The sequence below is a fragment of the Nesoenas mayeri genome, assembly GCF_963082525.1.
Source record: "Nesoenas mayeri genome assembly, chromosome: 6".
NCBI classification, from domain to species: domain Eukaryota; kingdom Metazoa; phylum Chordata; class Aves; order Columbiformes; family Columbidae; genus Nesoenas; species Nesoenas mayeri.
Genome location: NC_137545.1, coordinates 23,567,159 through 23,588,976, shown reverse-complemented (window position 1 = coordinate 23,588,976; position 21,818 = coordinate 23,567,159). Strand labels below are relative to the sequence as shown.

The 21,818-nt window shown below is 38.1% G+C and overlaps 2 protein-coding genes and 1 long non-coding RNA gene across 3 annotated transcripts; 2 read left to right on the top strand and 1 right to left on the bottom strand.

Moving 5' to 3' along the window:
- Positions 1-1,436: 1,436 nt before the first annotated feature.
- On the top strand, positions 1,437-12,555 carry BBS5 (Bardet-Biedl syndrome 5; the record flags this gene model as incomplete). The annotated part of the gene is made up of 12 exons (XM_080346927.1): positions 1,437-1,498; positions 3,101-3,183; positions 4,037-4,102; positions 5,947-5,996; positions 6,686-6,813; positions 7,667-7,802; positions 8,790-8,885; positions 9,401-9,463; positions 10,284-10,418; positions 10,515-10,598; positions 12,315-12,338; positions 12,454-12,555. 12 exons carry the CDS (start codon positions 1,437-1,439, stop codon positions 12,553-12,555), a joined length of 1,029 nt encoding a protein of 342 aa, XP_080203053.1.
- Positions 1,618-12,254, bottom strand: LOC308041938. The gene is made up of 3 exons (XR_013922288.1): positions 12,216-12,254; positions 10,495-10,618; positions 1,618-1,715 (listed from the first exon to the last, which is right to left on the bottom strand). It is a non-coding gene; the product is annotated as an uncharacterized lncRNA (long non-coding RNA).
- A 2,527-nt stretch (positions 12,556-15,082) lies between the features above and the next one.
- KLHL41 (kelch like family member 41) lies at positions 15,083-21,800 on the top strand (the record flags this gene model as incomplete). The annotated part of the gene is made up of 6 exons (XM_080347305.1): positions 15,083-16,192; positions 18,844-19,001; positions 19,094-19,201; positions 19,464-19,649; positions 20,673-20,819; positions 21,689-21,800. The coding sequence occupies 6 exons, from the start codon at positions 15,083-15,085 to the stop codon at positions 21,798-21,800; spliced, it is 1,821 nt and encodes a 606-aa protein (XP_080203431.1).
- Positions 21,801-21,818: the final 18 nt, after the last annotated feature.

The following is a 21,818-nucleotide window of genomic DNA, read 5'->3' as shown; positions in this document are numbered from 1 at the left end:
TTACCTAGCAAGATATATGACAAACACAATTTAAACACATTCACTGATTTATATGAGTGACTAAACTAATGGCTGGCATCACTAAATTACGCTAGTTCTTGTCTAAAGTGGTTCCTGACATGTGTTTCTCTTCTGGCAGCCAAGCCTAATTTTTAAACATATTTTAGTAATCTGTTCCTTAAAAAAACATTTAAAACTTATATTCAAAACACTGAATGCAGCATAGAGTTTATTCTTTATTGCCCATCACTGCCATATTGCTTTGTACATTTATGTCTGCCTGTATATGATGTATTTCCTATTACTTGACTTACATACTTAAAAGCTTGTTTCTAGTAAAACATTTCTGGCTTTACTGCCAGGGCAGAGAATGTATAATGGTACCTTTACAGGACTGAAAACTTACCTCACAGGTAAATGACACTTACGGTTAAATGTGCACCTGATGACCACTGGATTTCTCCACAGCCCTTAACAAGACCAAACATATCAGATTTAGGCACTTCTGAATATGAAAATCCATGATAATTTTTAGGTTTTTGCTTGTTTTCCTGAACACATGGTAGCATATCAATAAAAAAAAGGAATTTGGTGTCAAGCCAAACACATGGCACCCCTCATACTTCCAGAGCCGCTGCTGCTCTCCCGCCGGGACAGGCGGCAGGGCGCCGCAGGGAGCGGGGTGGGAGGGGTGCGGAGGGAGAGGCCGCGCCTGTGAGGTTTCTCACTCCGAGTTTACATCGAGTTCCAGGTGGCCCTGACGGGCTGCTCACTCGTTCAGGGACCAGCTCCAGGGAAAAGCTGTCAAAGGACAAGCCTCTTCCGATGCTCCGTATTTTTTCATTATTATTTGAAAGTGGCAGGATACTGCAATTAAAATTCAGATAAATTTTCGAGTTATTCCAAATTAAAAAGAGAATGATACATGGCATCTCGTTTAAAAACAAACAAACACAAAACCAGCAGAACAAAACTAAATCTCTGAGGACTTAGAGCTGTAACACACCGAGTCAGCGAGGGTTTCCCAGGTTCTAGGCTCACCGGCCGGGGGGCTTAACGATGGCTGACGGCGATACCACTGTTACCTTGCACCAGACAAAACTGAGACGCGAGGAAAAGCTGCTATTACTACATGTACAAGCGACTTGGAGCACTCCGCTCTCCGGCATAAAACGCTCACAAACGCCAGGCCGTGGATGCTCCCGAGGCTGCGCAACCGCGCCGGCCACAGGGCCAAAGCAACACAGCCCGCTGCCGCCGCGGCCGTTACCTCAGCCGGGCGAGGGGCGGGGCCTGCGAAGGCGGGAGAACGGGCGGCCCCTGCACGTGCACCGCCGCAGCCAATCCCGAGCGCTGCGGGGGCGTGAGGCTCCACCCCCGTTGCCACGGCGGCGCGCGGACTCGGCGGAGGGTGCAGCGCGCGGCGGCCGGCAGCCATGAGCGGGGTGCTGGACGTGCTGTGGGAGGACAGAGATGTCCGCTTCGACATCTCCCCGCAGTGAGTGTCCTGGGCCTGCCCGCTCCTCACGGCGCGGCTCTCGGACCGGAACGGCGGCTGTCCGTAGGCTGAGCGGGGTCTCCATTCGTGGCGCGGTGCATGCTGGGAGCCTTCCCCGTGCGGCGGGGCGGGGAGCGCGTTCACTTGGCAGGGCGGGAAAAGGCCTGAGCGGGGTTGGGGCGGTTTTGGTGGGTGGAGTCTAGTTACCTTTTCCAATCTGTGAAATAAAAGAGAAAATTAAAAAGAAAAAACACAGCAAGTTTCACACTGCAGGACCGAGGGAACGGTGTGCTTTCCCCAGCCACCTGTAGCATTGCCTGGCGCTGAGACGTGCAAACACACTTGGGGTGCGTGTCTGAGGGGCCGATGCCGGTCACTGCGAACAAGGACTCGGCGTCGGCAGCCTGAGCTCACAGCAGCGAGCAGTGGCTGTACAGCCCCCGGGCAGCCGGAGCTGAGGGGCTGTCCGGTCCTTCCCGGGCAGGTGGTGCTGCCTCACTCCTGTGGGCCCCAGCCTCCCTAAGCCTCACCCGAGACATAACACTTCTGCTCTGGTTTCTGTGGAAAAACCTGCGTAGCTTTTGTAATGTGGACCTACAGATTAGCAGCTGGTTGGTGATGATTTTGAGGATGGAGGCTTGAAGGTGTACTACCATGCTTGTCCCTTTCCTGCTCCTTTGGCCGTACTGAGAACAGCCCCTCAGACACATCCCTCAAGTGTGCTGCCTGCAGTAATTTTAGAAATGTGAAAATGTATTTTGGATGTTTAAGTAGTTCTGGTTTATTTTGTTGTAGAATTGTCATGTGGACAGAGCCTTCTTACGTATTTTCTTTAATGCTAATGTTACTATTCTTGCTGTGTCCTGTCTAATATCTTTTGTGCTGTTCTGGTGATGTATTACTGAGTCCATACCTAGTGGCTCAATCCTGATCTCCAATGGAATTGCCCTCCTGGTAATGCATTTTGTTTCTGTCATGCCAATACACTAAAAAGTTTTGGCTGCTTTACACAATGCAGTTAAGAGATAGCAAAACTTCACAGTACATCCGTTTTTATGTGATTAAGTGGCTAGAGCAGTTAAATCAAGAAAAAAAAAATCGAAAAAACCCACCAAACCATACAATTTGTGGAAAATTTAGCAGAGCAGTTCACATGTCTGTATACATATGGTATTTCCTTTGCTGGCATCTCTTCTTTCCTGACCCTAACTCCACTCCTTATGACCTAAAATTACAGCAAGAGGCAACAAACTGCATCCATTAAAAATTATGTGAGTGCAAATTTTTGGGTTTTCCCTCCCATTTTCACACACCTTTTCCCTATTTTGAGCTATAGTTTGCTGGGTTACACTTGCTATGTAATTATTTGTTTACTATTATAATTTAATAATAAAGGTATTAATATTTTTCGTATGCCAGATGCAGTGATAACAATTTCAGGTATATAATATTGATCTGTGTGTATGCGTGCGTATGTGGATTCTTCATTGTATGCTGCACAAAAAAAGATGAGAGAGAAAAGCAAAGTGGGGAAATAAAAATGGCCTTCTATTGGAGAAGAAATCTAATAAATTTTTCATTAGGTAATTTTTTTTCTTTTAGACAAATGAAAATGAGACCTGGAGAGGTCCTTATAGACTGCTTAGAGTCTGTTGAAGATACCAAAGGAAACAATGGAGACAGAGGTAATCACATACTGAGGGAAATTGTAGACTTTCTAATATTTAACCTGTGTACGTTCCTGAAAGCCTTGTTGGATTTTCATTTAACTCAGTATTAATGGTCTGTTGCAGAAAACAGATCCTGCCTGTTTCACAGATCTGTCTCCCTTGGAGTACTATCAAATAGGAGCTCTTGGTCAAAGTTATAGGAAGGTGATAATCTTGTCTCAGAATTTGTTTAGAATTTAAAGCCTTATAAGAATAATCCATTTATAAACATTGTGGTGATCTTTTGCTGTAATCCTCTTTAATGCTTAGTTTTTCCTAACCTGGTTTAAACTGAATCAGTAAGGAATATATATATAGTATGCTAGGGCATTAAGCTGCCAGCATGCTGTGACCCTTCCTGGGGCTGGGTGTGCTGCTGTACAGGGTACACAATCAAATAAATTTGCATGTGACATAAAGGGGGGAGGTTATTTGTGAAGACAGCTGCGACAGTTAACTCACTGCCTTCCCCTTCTCCTCCCCAGAGCAGTTCTGCACTGATTGTGTCTCCACATTTTTACCTTAGACAGGTGGATGGGAAACCAGTAACTGTTCTTGGTTTAGTTTTGAGGAATGCTGGTGTATTTTAGAGGTTGTTTCATTTGTTTCTTGCTGGATTTTTTCTCCTAGCATTCGAAAAAAAAAAAGAAAAAGTGCTTAGTGATTTTCAGGGCAGGGGTGGCGATGTCCTGTGCTTTTCGTCTTTTTGCTGTCGGGTTAAGGAATATTCTGGTGTTTCAAAACAAGAGGTAACTATGTAACACAGAATGGAACATTTAATTTAATAGCAGTTATTCAGATTAAAAATATCTACACTCTTTATTTCCAGGTAGACTGCTTGTGACAAATTTGCGGATTATTTGGCGCTCATTGTCACTGCCCAGAGTCAATCTCTGTGAGTATCATCTCCTGTAAAATTACTACAAATTTTGTATTTCCTTTGTGGTAGCAAGCTATTCTTTCACAATCACATTGATTAAAGTATAGAACAGTAAAGTGTAGTTCTACTGTTCTGGAAAGTCTGAAATAAATGGTTACTAATGAATCTATTTCTAATATAGGAACTGTTACTATAATTTGTAGTAAAATCTTAAAATTCAGTATTCGTTTCTCAAAGCAGAAGTTGAAGAGTACTTCAGACATATTTTTTATTTGGCCTATGTGGGCGGGATTCATTTGTTATTCTAGAAAGAAACAAAAGTTTCTTCACACCTTGCTTCACTTGTACTTGTTGCCACCTGTTTGTTCACATTCTGTACTGGCCTATAGTTTGTATTCCCCACAAGTACCTGCCTTTCCAAATTTACTATTGTAAGCTCTGAATAAGCTTCTAATTTTAACTATATGAGTAGCTAGCAGTCTACCCATATTTAATTCAACTTGCATAAACAAGGCAGGATGCACTTTGTACACAAATTATTTCCAGTGCTTTGTCCCCAGAAGCTAGTCAATATTGAAAAATGTGTATTCTGCTCATAATGTATACAAAATTATGTCCTCTGCCTGCTTGCTTTTCTGCATTTGCTATCTCATACATGCCCGCACATACAAGTGCACCTACACACACTGCTACTTCCATATGTATTTATAAATTTAAAAAAAAAAAAGTTTGCTTGTGTATTTAAGTTTGAGGATAGACCTTTGTAGAGGAGATCACAAAGAAACTTATGGAGTAGTTCAGCCCTATAGAAGCTCAAGGAAGTCTAACCTGTGGCTTTTAGAGTTTGAAATACTCTCTAGCTTTCAAGATAATGTATTATTTCTTATATTAAGATAATAAATTGACAAAAAAATTATTGGATGCTCTTTTCGACCATTGCTGTTTCTTTTAGTTTTAGACAATTTCTCATAAGCAACATAGGAAATAGTATTTTTCTGTTATTTTCATAAGTATTAATTCCATAAAAATTTAATATTGGTATGTATATAACTGCTGCCACATCTGAGCTTTTGGAGAAGCAAAATCTTCCCAAAGCAAATTCTAGTTCTCCTTTGATTTTTGTTCTTTTTTTTGGAACCAGTCTGTGCTACTGTTGGTACCAGTAGCAGGGTTGTCATTGACATTCAGATTTAGCTCAGCACCATTTTAGTACATCCATTTGTTTTACGAAGAACATCTGGGATTGTTCCTGTTCTTATTTTGTATCAGAGCACTACAGCAGAAGAGGCAAAGTGAAATTTATAACTGTTTTTTCCTCTTATTTTTGTTTCTTGTCCACTTATACTTCAATTTTGCTGCTTTTTTCTTTGTCATGGCCTTAGCTCCTCTTCTGCAAAATATTATAGCCATGTAGAAAGTTTTATTTATAAAGGTAAAATTTACAGGCAACATAATGATGAAACAGACCTTCTTGAGGCAACAGTCAAACATGAAACAAGGGAAATTCTGATTAGATATTAGAAGAGAAACATTCACAATGATGGCAGTCAAAGACTGGAACAGGTTCCTGGAGTGGCTGTGGAATCTCCTTAGGAAATATTCAAAACTGAATTGGACAGTGTCTGAGCAGCCAGATGGAGCTGGTCCTGCTTTGAGAAGAACATTGGACTAAGGTCCTTTCCAGCTTAAACTAGTCATTAATTTTGCAATGAGGGCCCAGACCATTAACAACGATGTGTAATTCTCATAAATAGCATCCAAAGCTGTGCTACAAAATTCAATATTATACTTGTAATTTTGTCTATTATTTTTTCTTGTTCTCAAAACTATGTTTTTTTCTTTCATCCCCTAACTTTTAGCTGTTGGTTACAACTGCGTTATAAATATAACTACAAGAACTGCCAACTCGGTAAGTTTCAAAAAATACTTTTTAAAATAATAAATGAAGCTGTAATTCATTGTTTATGCTTATTGCACTATATCAACAATAATCTAAAAATTTACTTGCAAGAACAGTAATAGAATAGTAATGAAAGTTTAGTTTTAATAGTTTACAGAGTTTTACATTGCTGTAGGAGTGTGTTTTTAATCAGTTTCCTAAGGCAGTAAAACTCCTGTAATCACACTGTCTGGTGATTTTGCTCCCCTCTAGGTAAGGCCAGCACCTCTTGGTTCCTTGTGTCTAAATTTAACAAAGGTCTAGAGAGGCACCAGTTTTGTGCAAGAAAGCTCTCGAATATATAGCCTGAATTACATGCAACTGTGAAGCCATTTGCTTAGCTTGCAGCAAAGAACTAGCAGGGAGATTATATAGGTTCCCCAGGTAAAAAAGCCCAAAATTCTGTTTCAGTTATGATGTTGCTAATATATAACAGCCAAGCTTTATTAGTTCTACTGTTGATGGAACTGCTAGTTTCCAAAAAAAAAAAAAACCTGAGTACATTTGAAGACAGCAGTAGATCAGTGGTAGAATCAGGATTACAACTTTCAGATCTACTATTTAGAACAAGAATTTAGAAAATATGTCAAGATTATTTATCGCCTGTACAGTCAAGCTACTATATTGTCAAAATGTTATATTTCATTTTTTTCTTACAGAAATTACGAGGGCAGACAGAAGCTCTCTATATATTGACTAAATGTAACAATACACGGTTTGAGTTCATATTTACCAATGTTGTCCCCGGGAGTCCCAGACTCTTCACTTCAGTTATTGCTGTACACAGGTAACTAACTTAAAATACTATTTCTTCATTTACAAAATCCAGTTAATTAAATGTGTGGAATTACTACGGCTGATGGGCTGAGTATTTAACTGCCCATATGTAACATTCAGAAAACTTTACCAAAAGAGGAGAATGCAGGAATGGAGAGAATGATCACAAATTCTAGTAGGTAACTGTGAATAATGAAAATTAATGTCTGTTAATACCAGTCATTAATCACAGTTTATACACCTAGTGTGTATAAGCTATCTGAGCAAATAAAAGTACAAAAGAGTGAATTTCAGTGTGCTTTTACTGTCTGTAATTTCTGTGTCTAATAATGTCCCATGACTTTGGACCATGTAATGAAAAGGAGAAGTTAAATCCTGGTCAAAACTCTGACTGTGGATGTTTCCCACGTAAAAATAAGTCCTTTGAATGAACGTGTGCATAAGAAGTTACCATATGTCTCTGTTTAAGAGCAATGGAAGATTGACATATGTATGTTGAATGTTTGTGACTTAACTGGCACTGAAAAATAAAGGTTTCCTGATGTCCATGCTACATATAACTTGAGACCCAGAAGACTTATGCTTTGCAATAGAGGCTGGGACATTACTATCTTAAGGAAAAGAAGGAAATAGTGTACACAATACAGGAGATCAAAACAGATGTCAAAAACCCCCCATTTAAGTTTAAAGATAATATCCTTAAGGAAAGCTGAAATATAATGGTTTACTAGTACTCTCATTTCTGTGCAACGTGGTGATAACAAAAGTTGAAAATAAACAACATTTCATATTGGTGCTAAAACAAATAGTAAAAACAGTAGAAGACACTGAAATGATAATGTGTATTTTTTTTTTTTTTGCAGAGCTTATGAAACTTCTAAAATGTATCGTGATCTAAAGCTGAGAAGTGCATTGATTCAAAACAAGCAACTGAGATTATTACCACAAGAACAAATATATGATAAAATCAATGGAGTTTGGAATTTATCAAGTGACCAGGTATAGTGAAAAATGAAACTATGTTGACTAGCAGCAAAGTTAAAATGTTTTGGCTTTCATTAAGCAATTGTACTGCTGTAGTTTTGTAACCTCAAAGGAATTACCCTAAATTCAGTCCATCAACTGATGCATGTGGAGAAGTTGGTCCCATATATTTGCTACTCAGTACAGCAAAGTCTCTTTTTGGCAACCTGAAGTCTACATGACTTGGTTAATATGCAAGGAACTAGATATACAGCTCCTATTAAAACGGTATATTTATGAGTGTAAAGCTCTGTGTCATCCTGAGAGACAATCACACTGTTTCCAAAGTGCTCTGCTGAATATTTGTATGTTTACGTGCGGCTTTGACTACAGTGTAAGACTGTATTGTCTTTTAATTACAGGAAATTGAAAATATTGGAATAGGAATCCATGTCTTGAAAATTTAAGACCTTAAGGAAAAAATAGAAAACATATGTATTATTTTACAGGGCATTAGTTGCAAGTATTTCCCAGAGCCATGAAACAAAATGGGAGCTGTTATTTCTGTCTGTGCAATTTTAGTCCAGAATGGAAATAGGATCCATCCTGACAAGCTGAAAAGTTCTTTCCTCTGCATTCCCTTGGCACACATCTCTACAATTGCCTAAGTTTAACCCACATGCCATTATACTTACGTGGTACGCCAATTCCAGATCTGTACAGTTAAGAACACACTCAGATGCTTCATGTCGCATGAGGTCTGCTGTGCTGTGATTTGATCCTGCTTTGCTGCAGTAATAGGTACTCCCTGTTATTTTCACCACTCAAGTGCTGTATCCTTTGAAGATTGGATCTTGCTTCCTTGCAATCAATAGAAGCATTTCAACTGGTTTTGGTGGTAATGAATTGGGCTTTTACTGAATTAAATATGAAGTTGTTTTAGTTTAAACAGATAGCAGTAATCGTATTTGGAAAAAAGGTTTCATACTTCAAAGCAGTTCTAACATACCTTTTCTTTAATAGGGAAATTTAGGAACATTTTTTGTTACTAATGTGAGGATAGTTTGGCATGCAAATATGAACGACAGCTTTAATGTCAGCATACCATATCTACAAATCGTAAGTATCCTGAAACAATAATTTTTGGAATTAAATGGCCTAAGTTCAAGTCTTCAGTTAACACTCTCAGATAGCCAAAATTAGTATTTCAAGTTCCACGGTCAGGGACGAATTTTGCCTTACCAGGATCAGCCACAGGGTAGATTTCCATCCAGATCAATTGGGGGCTTTCATGGGCAAGTGCAGATGTTGAAAATGGCTTGTATTTATAATTTTCAAACTGTTTATGATGATGCTTCGTGTCAGCTACATACACTGAGATTAATGATCTGTGAACTTGATTTTCAGAAATGAACTGTTACCACTTCTCATAAAAGCATGTTTCCCTGAGGTTTCACTAGTTCGAATGTGTAATGGCAAGTGTGAAGGAACACTGGTAGCCAAGCTTCCAGAACCAGTAATTGTAATTAGTACAGTGTAAAAAAAATACATATATATTAAAAATAGAAAAAGCACATTTTTATCAAGTAATTCTTAAATTTTTTAACGAACAGTTTTTACCTCTTTACTCTCAGCGTTCAATAAAAATAAGGGACTCAAAGTTTGGCTTGGCACTTGTGATAGAGAGTTCTCAGCAGGTAAGAAGCTTTAATAGCCTTTTTTCATGGTTGCATTTTTATATATAATAGTTCTACAATTCTGAAATGTTATAGGGCTACTTTTAAGGTACTTAGACTATCCTGTTTGCCCTTTTGAACAGAACTTTTTAAAAGTCCTCTTTGCACTGCTTAAAATGTCTGTATGTTGAAGTCAATATGGCTATTGTGAGTTAAGGTTTCTCTAATGGAAGCAGCAACAAGCCAGTATGGCTAGTTAAAATAGCTGTTAAAACCAGTGTCTTCTGACAGATTATCTTTGGGATCTAATTACTTCTATACTTAATTAAGATCACTGGTTTTAATCTTTGTCATTTGTGCATCTGTTTTGCTGTAAAAGACAAAATTATTTTTCTTCCATTTGACCTTAATCAGAAATGCTTTTAATGCTGATTTTTTTTAAGGTTCAGCTAACTGTATCTGAAAGCTTCTTCAGTAACATCAAGATCTAACAGACTAAACATTTGCTGAGTAGCTAGTAATAAATCATTAGTATCACTTCCGAATTTGTCCCACCCTTGTTGGCTGTTGTTTTTCTGTGTAAGAAGTTTGTTTCCATTTATATAATGAGGTAACAGTTAAAAGCTTATTTACCTTATAGAATAACATTGTTATTGTTTTTATTTCATCCATGGTTTTAGTGGCAGAATGAAAATAAGATGATACCAAAATACAGATAATGTTTTATCAGCAAGCTGAAATTTGCTATCATTAAACTGCAAGTCTCCATCAAGGGGAAAAAGTTGTTTAAATAATAAGCAACACTAATAAATATATGTCTTTTATTTACTCTGTTATATAGAGTGGAGGATATGTACTTGGTTTTAAAATAGATCCCGTGGAGAAACTACAGGAGGCAGTGAAAGAAATTAATTCACTTCACAAAGTTTATTCAGCTAACCCTATATTTGGAGTGGATTATGAAATGGAAGAAAAGGTACTCCACTCATTTATTTTAAACTAGATACAATATTGTGTTAATACAGATTAAACAGATAGATGAATTTACTTACTTCAATGCTTTAATTTGCAGCCTCAATCTCTTGAAGACCTTACAGTGGAGCAGGTTCAAGATGATATGGAAATAGAATCTGATGAACATACAGATGCATTCGTGGTAAGCTGCTCCAGAGAAAACTAAAAAATGAAATAATTCTTATTTAGTTATTCAATTGTAAGCAATATACAGCTGTAATCCTCTATTAAAGATCAGGTACAACTGAACTTTTTATATTTAAAACACACCTACATGCCTTTTGTTAAAAATCCTGATTACTATAGGACTTTATTCTGTGTATGGATTTTTAACTTTAGAACAAACTATTATTAAAAATAAATAGTACTAGATATTTAAAGCAGTAGTTATATGTAGTTTTTCAACACACTAGGATCAGGAATAACTTGAAAACCAGCAGTATAATACAGTCAAATACACTGTATTAAAACAAGTCTTCCTTATTTTGGAGCAGATTAATAAATGGTGATATCTATACGCTCAACTTTCACCTAAGATTCAAACTTGAAAGATTTTTAGAAAGGAAACAATAATTTTGAGTCACTTCTGGCAACCTTTTACTCCTGATAATACCAGTTTGGAAAACCGTGTTAGTGTCTGTCTCCCAGTATTTCAGGAAAATTTACTTCTAAGTGCATTATATTGCCCAGGAGCTCAATGATCTTCCTTTTAGGAATTTTCACATTGACTGTGTGTGATTGACTGCACAGGTGAACTGCAGATGTTTGCAAGTGCTACCCTTGAGCCATTGACAGTTGACATATCTTAATTCTTCTCTGAAATTTGGTAAACTAGCAATACCAACACCAATCTTATTTCCACTCTCTTCTTTTGCTATCATTATCGATGCAGATAAGCTCTTACCTGTTCCTTTCTCTCTTTTTTTCCTCACTTTTTGCCTTTTCTTCTGCTAGTTTCTGCACAGTTTTATTCAGCCTTCAACACAGTTGAAGACCATTTCCTTAAACATAGGTTCTGTTTGCTCTATGGGTGCTTTTGTCACCTGGATTAGCTAACTGTGCTTTGCATATTCTAAAACAAAAACTGGAAGCTGTAAATGACTAGAAGGTGTAGAGGCTTGTACAGCTTGAGATGCAGTTGAGCAGGAAAACGCTTCCTTTGCTGGCCCTTGCAAGTTCATAGGGGAAGCCGAAGCAAGATCAGCCTCTTTTTGGTAAATATGAAGATACAGAGCCTGCTGGTCAAGAGACTTCTAGAGCTGTGGCTATTTTCAGATATATCAATTCCCGAATAGTTTGAGTCTTAATTTCCCCACACACAGAATGGGAAAGATTGTATTTCTTTCCCAGATCTCTGAGAGTAGAATAATTTAGTTAAGTGTTCATTTCTTAGATTATGATGTTAACTGAACTTTAATATTACTTATATATATTTTACATACTTTTTTGAAATTGAATTATAAATGCTGCTGCATGTGAGGCAGAAAATAGTAGGACGCTGTCAGTTTACCTTCGTATTAACATTTATTCCGTATAAAGTATTTGTCAGTGTGACAAATGTAATATGAAAATCTTACAATTTAAAAATCTTTATTTATTATGATGGAAGATTTAAAGACTGACATTTAATGAAAAGTACCATAATCACTAACTCCTGCTAGAACCCTTTTGTTACTTATTTAAACATAGGAAAAGCTTTCAGGTTGTTTATAAAACAAAAATAACACCTATACAGACTGATTTGTTGAAGAAAACTTACCAAATACAGCTTTGACCCCAAGGAATTCTTAGGAAATTTGGTTTTAGACTGTATTTTTTTTTTCTCAAGGTTGTGAAGTATTTGTTCTTTCTTTTGCAGGCTTACTTTGCTGATGAAAACAAGGTAAGAACATATTATTTCATATTTTCAAATTCATGTTCTTAAATTATGATAAACAAGTTTAAAAGTACCTTCTGTTTTATTTTCTTTTCTCTCATATCTCTTGCATTTGAAAAAGCAACACGATGGGGAGCCCGTTTTTTCAGAAGAATTAGGACTTGCAATAGAGAAACTCAAGGACGGATTCACACTCCAGGGACTCTGGGAAGTACTGACCTGATTTAGGTTGGCATGTTCTTGGTTCCTGAGCAGGGAAAGATGCTCATTTCTTACTGGGCTGGTGAGATCTGTAGAAGATAATTTAGAAATACCAGAGCAGCAGAGAAAGAACATGCCAAAGCTAAAGAGCAGGCAAATATGATATAATATGCCCTCAGGATATGTCATAAAGGAAAGATTATTCAAACCCCTTATATCTGTAAAAGCTTTTTCTTTATGACATTGTTTCTGTAAGCAGTGAGAGGACAACCTATATCTCATATCTGAAGGGGTGGGGTCCACCCCCTGCAACTCCAGAAGTCCCACCCTTCCTCTGGTCACATGGTACAAAGACCAGTGAGGTCCCTCTCCTGGTCCTGTCAGGTTATAGGGACCTGGAAGTCCCTCCTCACTACAAGCATGGTAGCTGCCATTTTATTTCAGCCACCGTTATGCAAAATGGTGTACCCCACGTGTTTTCATCCTGCTTTGTGATTTGCTGACCCCAGGTTTTGACACATTCATACCCTGGGGGTTCTTAGACATATGATTAGCAGGACCAGCCGCCCCTGCTTCCCCCAGGAGCCCATCAGGGCAGGCTCTGCCATGTAGAGCTGTGTGTGGTATATACTTTGATGCTCAAGTTGAAGTATTTGTCTGTTTATACAGAGCGATGTACTTTCCCATGGTGATTATATTTAAAGCAAATTTCCATAACTTGTTTAATGTTGTGCAAAATAGAAATATAATAATATGCAGAACACTTTGTATCTAGGCATACCGGCTGTGTCATTGCAGCAGTGCTGTGTTACTAGTAACTTTGACAAAAAGAAATACTGTACCAAATATTCATTTTTTATGTCTTATAATTTCGTTAAATGTTTAGCACATATAATTCCACCAGATACTTAACTGTAATCCTCATATCCTCATATGGTTGGTTTTTTTCTTTCCTTTTTTTTTCTTTGGCTAGAGCACTGTTTGTAAGGAATGATCTAGAATAAATTGGACACAGAAGTAGCTTGTGTCTGAGTCATTAGACCTTTATGATGTTATGTGTTAGAGAGAAATGAGTCATTTATTGATTAAAGGAAGATGCAGCTGTTACGTTTTCTAGTGAGATAAGGCCTCTGTGCTCTTTTCTATAAGTGGAAAAAGTCAAATGAGCTTTCCTCTCAGCTGTTGTTTTAGCAGCTGACTGTTAAAGTAACCATGGTGTGAATATCATTGTGGTATTTGTAGAAAATCTTCCAAGGTATATATTTTAATGCAATACTATCTATATTGAAAAGCAATCGTGATTTCAATAAACTTTGTTAATGTTATACTTCATTGTAGATCTTGCATTCAAATAGTTGTGTTTTGATCCTGTTTACCTTACATTCATATAACATTTTACTATATGGGTAAAAAGCATTCTCTATATGGGCAAAATACAGTCCTTCATCAAGGTACATTAAACAACTTAGATTTTCAAATTTGTTTTGGATCTGTATTACCACCCTCAATAAAAATCTAAATGTTTCCCGTTTAAATTGTGAAACCTTCAACATAATTTTTCTAAATTCACATTCGCTTTTCAAACTACTTGTATGATTTGGGGCTTTTTTTAGTTTAAATTCAGATTTTTTTCTAGGTTTCTTAAATGACACATCCATTAAATAATGTTAATATGGTGGATTACATGTTTTTCATTCTCTGTTCTACCTCTCCTACATACTGTTTTTGGTTTAGTTTAACAGCAGCCAACACCATTTCTAGTACAATCAAATTTTAAAGGATTAATAATGTCTACCTGAAATGAAGGCTGGTGTGTATTAAAGGGGGGTGAAGACTTAATTTTAAATTATTTTTGAAAGCAGAACTTCATCTAAACAGTGTATATTTTATGTCTAAACAGTAAGGTTTTGTTTATATATAAAACCAAATGGATATTAAGAAGCTCAAAATGAATTTCAAAGTCTTATTATCAATATCTAAAGAAATTGCAGATGTGACATGGGTATGTAAAAAATAATATTAGAGCATAGATAATTGCTGCAAAGTTCTGGAATTTTTTAATATCTTTATGACTGCGGCAATAAGATTTATTAAGCAGCTCCAAAAAAGTGAACAGTAATTGCAGCTAACACCTTGATTAATAATATTTCTATTTCAGAGTATTTGGTAACATGGATATTTACAATCTTGCTCATAGCTGTCTCACTAAGGGTCAGATTCTTATGTCCTTAATCATGTCAAATAATTTCTTACATTGCAAGTAATCTCATTGATTCAATGTGGAGAATGATGGCAGAACCTGACCAGAGCAACTGAAAGCGGCAGTTGCTTCTTTCAGTCTTTGACAGCTGCGAGAGCAACTCTTTTTTCCAAACCATCCATCCTAAATTCCGACCTGTAAGAGTATGTACCTATATTTAGCTACCGAGATTAAGTTGCAGAGGCTTCAGGCAGGGCAAAGCACATTGGTCTGCCTTTTCTAGAGACGGAGCGTTGGGCAGACAACAGCTAAAGCTTTCTGCTCCCCCCCTTTCCCAAGTATTCGCGAAATGGATTCGCAAAGGGAACTCACTGAAGAGCTCAGACTTTACCAATCCACCCTTCTTCAGGATGGTCTCAAGGAACTCCTCGAAGAGAAAAAGTTTGTAGATTGCTCTTTAAAAGCTGGTGACAGAAGCCTGCCTTGCCACAGGTTGATTCTGTCAGCATGTAGCCCTTATTTTCGTGAGTATTTCTTATCTGAACAAAATGAAGACAAAAAGAAGGAGGTGATTCTAGAGAATGTTGACCCCAACATCCTGGATATGATTGTCAAATACCTTTATTCAGCAAGTATTGATCTTAATGATTCTAATGTGCAAGATATTTTTGCTTTGGCCAGTCGCTTTCAGATCCCTTCTGTGTTCACTGTGTGCGTCTCCTATCTTCAGAAGAGGCTTGCTGTTGGTAACTGTCTGGCCATCCTTCGATTAGGTGTTCTGCTTGATTGCCCAAGACTTGCATTTTCTGCCCGTGATTTTGTTTCAGATCATTTTGTGCAGATCTGCAAAGAAGAGGACTTCTTACAGCTTGCCCCGCATGAACTTATCTCTGTTATTTCACCTGACAGCTTAAATGTAGAGAAGGAAGAACTGGTATTTGAAGCAGTAATGAGATGGGTCCGAACAGACAAGGAGAACAGAGTAAAGAGCCTGGGGGAAATTTTTGACTGCATACGTTTTCGTCTTATGCCAGAAAAATATTTCAAAGAACATGTTGAGAAGGATGATATAATTAAAAGCAACTCAGACCTTCAGAAAAAAGTAAAGATTATTAAGGATGCTTTTGCTGGAAAACTGCCTGACTCTAGCAAAAGTACAGACAAGTCAACCACAGGGGAAGTGAATGGTGATGTAGGAGATGAAGATTTACTGCCTGGCTACCTAAATGACCTTCCCAGGCACGGCATGTTTGTCAAAGACCTAATTCTTCTGGTTAACGACACTGCTGCAGTGGCTTATGATCCTCTTGAAAATGAATGCTACTTAGCGGCCCTGGCAGAACAGATTCCCAGAAACCATTCCAGTATAGTCACCAAACAAAACCAGGTCTACATTGTTGGAGGACTGTATGTGGAAGAGGAGAACAAGGATCAGCCTTTCCAGTCATACTTCTTCCAGGTATAAGCTTTATCATTGTTGGTGCAATAACAGGTGCTTGTAAGAGTTACAGAAAAGTATTGTGAGTCTATGCAAATGAGCTGTCTGGTCTCTGTACACTACAGAGAGCTATTCCTTTCTCAGAGAGATAAATGGAACTGAGGGACTTGCATCTCCTTTTTCAAGATCAAGCCCCTGGTGAGATCTCAGAAAGATTAAAAACATTAGTACATTACATGTAGACACTGGCTTTCATTGTTTAAGGCCTAAATTGAAGCCTAATAATATTTTTGTAAAATATCTTTTATGAATTTCTGTTAACTTCCATAGAAGTTGAGTGCTTAGCCACTTTAGATCTAATGAGACATCTTTTTTTGCATCTGAAATACTTTTGGGATGGTGATACTTTAAATGCCACTTTTTCACTCAAATTCTAGAAGTCCTTTTGTCATATCTACATTGGAAAGCCTTAGGGCATTCTAAAATACACAATTTAGAGGTGGGAGCTTGTTTTCTTGGCAAATTGCCAATGTCAGTAGACCAAACACTATGTTTGAACTGAGAGCATAATTTTACATCTTTTTAAAACTGTATACATGTAAGGACGATTAATGCAAACTAACTTCCACAACCTATTTCAGAAAATTAGCAAAAATACAATTTGGCATGCTTACACTATAAACTAATTCTGTTGTGTTTTTAGCTACCTGGCTACTTGCTTTGGGGGATATTTAAACTACCCCATGATGAATTATGCTGCTGGCCATTTCCTGTCTTTAGGCACATTGGCCTAAAGGAGTGAAATTAGGTCCTTTCAGTATTAAGTAAAGCAGAGTGATAAGCAGTGATAGAACTTTAAAGCCTTAAATATTAAAAAATGCAAATATTAAGTGTTTATAGCAGTATGGCTCACTGTGACTTCAGGCAGAATAAAAGAGTTGGTTTCAGGCATTTGTTATACCTATGGGAGTGAAGTCTTAGGTTGCTGGAGAGGGATTAGCACTCTTTCATTTCCCTGTGTAGGTGTAAAACACTAATCACTGAAGTGCAAAATGTTTTACTGAAATACTCTTCCAATAGAAATACTGTGTTAATGTCAAAATGTCTATAATCCAGAACTGAATAGTCTAAGTCTCGGCCTACTAGAAAGGGGCCTCTGAAAAACTAAACCTCAAGACTGATGTTAAAAATCGATGAAGTTTTCAGAATCCTACTTTATATGTCTACATCATTTCCCGAAATCCTGTTCTCTTGCTTGTCATCTTTAAGCTTTCTTGCTGCTGCTACTGCCTACAGTTAAAATACTTTGCATTACCCATTTGGCTGTTGTTCCCTCTCAAACATTAATGTGGTGCCAAACCGATTTTCACTTACTGGTCTCCCTTTCTCCATCTGTGAAGCACCTGTTACCATTTTATTTGGTAGTTAGCAACTCAGTTAGCTACCACCAGCTCAAAAATGCATTACTAGTTTATGCCCGATCGTCAGTAGATATGTCATCTTCAAGACTAATTGACTAAGCATGCTGTGATCTGTGATGGGTACATCTCATCATTACCCCACCCAGCCCCAGCTGCTGGGACAGTCCATGTCCATGAATTTCACTGTCCAGTTGAACTTCCTGTCCAATAGGGGAGGTCTGTCAAATTTGGGAGATGCATTTTAGCATGGAGCCCTTGACTGTTGGAGCATACTTCTCAAAAAAGGACTTCCCTGAGCTAAGCCCATGATAACTTTGACTGAACTTTCTCTTGTTTTCCATCAATACTTACACCCGTGGAAACTCATATTTTACTTTCCCTTCCTGAAGCAAATCTATATGAAACAGAAGAGAGAAAATGTTCTTTGTCAATGTTTAGGGAGTATTCAGGTTCAATTGTAAGTTCTCAGATCAAAACAAAAATTAAGCATCATAGTTCTAAGAAATTACTGTTTTGGTTTGTTTAGTTGTGGTTTTTTTCTTGGTTGGTTGGTTTATTTGTTTTCTTCTGTCTTTCTTCTACTGTTTTTCTTTAGATGTTTTCAGCACACTGGATGTGAATTGAGACAGTTGTAGGAGTTCTTCAGTAGGCATGACACTAATATTATTGCCAATGGAGCTGCACTGCCTGCCAGTTTTGCTTAGGAATGAAGTCTTTATTCCTTGTGCCTTCAGAGATCTCAGGAACTTCTGAGGGTGTTTGTGATGAAGCACTACCTCTTTTGCTCTACGGATTGCAGAATATCTGTGCCTTTTGCCATGTGAGGATATCAGGCATCTCTTGCAGGGATGAGCACCTGTGTAGTGTGGAATGGCAGGAGTGTCTGCTCCCTGCCAGCAGGAAGAGCAGCTTGTGCTTTCCAACATGGGATAGGGAACCCAGAGAGTCAGGGTCCTTTCAACAAGGAAGAAGAGCTTAATAGGGCAAAGAAACCGTGAAGAGGAGCGAGAGTGAGCAGATGCAAAGAGAGCTGTGTGGCACTGACTCTGCTAGGTCTCGGTACCATGAAGCACGGGTGGGTAGAAGTCATCGTTCATTAGTTGCACTGAGGGAAGGGCAGGTTGCTCAGACAAGCAGACGAGCTGTTGAGAGACACTAAGTGCAATTAGATCTATTTTGTGGTATTATGTTAACTGTGTGAACTTTTACTTTTTTCCTTTCCTAACACTTGGTGTTCTGGTGCTCTTTCAGCTGGACAGCATCGCCGGTGAGTGGGTTGCTCTTCCTCCGCTGCCATCAGCCAGGTGTCTCTTCGGGCTGGGGGAGTCAGACAACAAGATCTATGTAATCGCAGGCAAGGACCTTCGCACTGAGGATTCTCTAGATTCAGTATTGTGCTATGATCCTGTGTATGTTTAAAATTTGGTTATGCCCACCGAAGACATGTAAATAGCCCATTGTTAGTTGAAAGAGCCTAACAGTGATATTCTTCTTGTTCCAGAGCAATGAAATGGGGTGAGATCAAAAAACTGCCTATCAAAGTATATGGGCATGCTACTATCTCAAACAACGGATTGATATATTGTCTTGGTGGAAAAACGGATGACAAGTGAGTCTCCAAGTCTTTCATGACAATTTACATTATTTGGTTGGTCCTTTATAGATTATATGTCCTTACACTTAGAAATAAAGTTATATGGGTGTGATTAGTGCTTTGTAGACATGCAAAGATTCCCAGATTAGATACATCCTCTCATGGAGAGGAAAGAGGTGTTATACACAAACCCACGCAATCCACCTTAACTAGGCCTCACTTGGAACAAGCCAAAAGTTCATTAGAAATTATCACAGGTTTTCTTTTTCCTCCCCAGGAAGTGTACTAATAGACTATTTGTATACAATCCCAAGAAAGGAGACTGGAGGGACCTGGCTCCAATGAAAGTGGCTCGCTCGATGTTTGGAACAGCTATCCATAAGGGCAAGATTGTCATTGCAGGTGGTGTCACTGAAGAAGGCCTTACTGCATCTGTTGAAGCTTTTGATCTGACCACCAATAAGTGAGTGCAATATTCAAGCTATTTTTAAACAAGTATTTTATCATCTAGGGTTTTAGGAGCTCTGAGGTAAGAGTCACAAAGGTGTTCAGGTGCCTGCACTCCCACTGAGACACTTGATCTACATTTGCACCTTTAGCAACAGCAGCAGCAGCTTAAAGAACCCATCTCTGGCCTTCTTTCCTGCCCCCACATGCACTTTCTGTGCTCACATAGCTACATTGCAAGCATGATCAAAGAGCTCATGGAACGAAAATAACCCACCCTCTAATCTTATTTTTTAATTTAATTGATTACTGTCCCAATTTAGTTGACCACACAGCTGCATAAACAGGTGTGCTGGCATAATAGGGGAGAAGTGGGAGAGATGGGCAAGGGCTGCTCGATCTAGTTGAAATGGCACTGGCACTAAACATGAAACCACAGCAAGAGAAATCCGGTGCCTGAACAGGACCAGCTGAACATCCTTTGGGTACATGGCCTTGTGAAGTGTTGCTTTTCACTTACCTCGTCATGGCAAATACCATTTACTACTAGTTAGTGACAGACAGATAACAATGCTTATTTATTTAATATGAAAACTCCAGGAAGACTTTCAATTTTAAGTGCATGCTCTGAAATACTATGGAGAAAAAGTAATGACAAAAGAGAGTAAGTTGTGCTTGGAAATAGCTCACTTATTTGGTCCAGATACTTTCCAATGTTTTTCCTTGCAGCCAGAATCTTTTGCAGTCAGCATCCCTCAAATGTTTATGATTTTCCAGGAGTTTATACCCTCTGTGCCTTTCTTACCTTAATTTTCCTTTTTGTTACTTTCTTTTCTTTTCTTTTCCTATAATCTTATTTACAAACTTTCATTTAAAATATCAGTAAAGCTTTATTATGATAGCTCAAACTTGTAAGTGGTCCATTCACTCAAGAGGTCCTTGATACCTGAATTTGTGTCACACAGAGGTGTATTTTAGTGCATTAAGTTTAGAATATTTCTCATGTGTGTTTAACTTAGGTTTTTCTTTTCATTTTTAGGTGGGAAATTATGCCTGAATTTCCCCAAGAGAGAAGTTCCATCAGTTTAGTCACCTTAAGTGGAGCTTTGTACGCTATTGGAGGCTTTGCAATGATTCAGCTTGAATCTAAAGAATTTGCACCCAGTGAAGTCACTGACATATGGAAGTAAGTTTAATTTTAATCACACTTTCCCAGTGGAAATCCCTAAAATTGAGGTTTGTAGACACTGGATGGTAAAATTAATTGCCTGTCTAACTCTGGAAATGAACCATAGCACAGGTTCTAAAGCACTTGCTGAGAGATAGAAATGTTTGTCAGAAAGTAACAAATAAACACAAGATTTGGATCTAATTACTACTTCCACCTACTAATAATTTGAACAGTTGGAATCATGATCTTCAGATCCTTTTACTCTCCAAAAGAGTAAGTTGCCGTATCTCTTCACAGGTTTAGCCTTGTGAGTGTACCATAAAAACATGCTCTTTTGTGATATTCTTACACAGAAAAGCCTGTATACACAGAGGTCTGTACATGTTTGTATGTGCTTATAGTCAAATGAGTAACTGTTCTGAGAGAATCAGAAATCCTTATCTCCCAGGTTTTTTTTAATCTAAATTATGGTAACAGTGATGAAACATCACATCCCTTCTGTGATTCTTCAGTTGCTAAGGTATTAATAAATTCAGGAGTTTTAACTGGCAGGAGGATAGGAAGGATTTCTAGAAAAACCATCTTTATACATAAAAAACTGAAGGAATTCAGAAGAGCTATTTAAGACAAGGAGGAAGCTTTTATAGGAGTAATTAAAGTATGTCACAGGCCAGCAACAAGCTTTAGGGACTAGGATAAGGACAACTCACATGTGCCAGAACATCTTTGTGTTCTGGAGGACAAAAGCAGCCTTTTGTGGCACCCTGCAGCACATGGGTGCTACAAGCCTTTGCAACATGTGGACTGTCTTCCATGTATATGCGATGAAGCATCAAACTCAAATTTTAAGAAGCTATGTTCTGACCTTATTTTGTTAAATGCAGGTATGATGATGAAAAGAAGGAATGGATTGGCATACTGAAAGAGATCCGATATGCTACTGGAGCCTCCTGCCTGGCTACACGCTTAAACCTCTTCAAGTTATCAAAACTGTAAATAAAATGCTGGAAAACG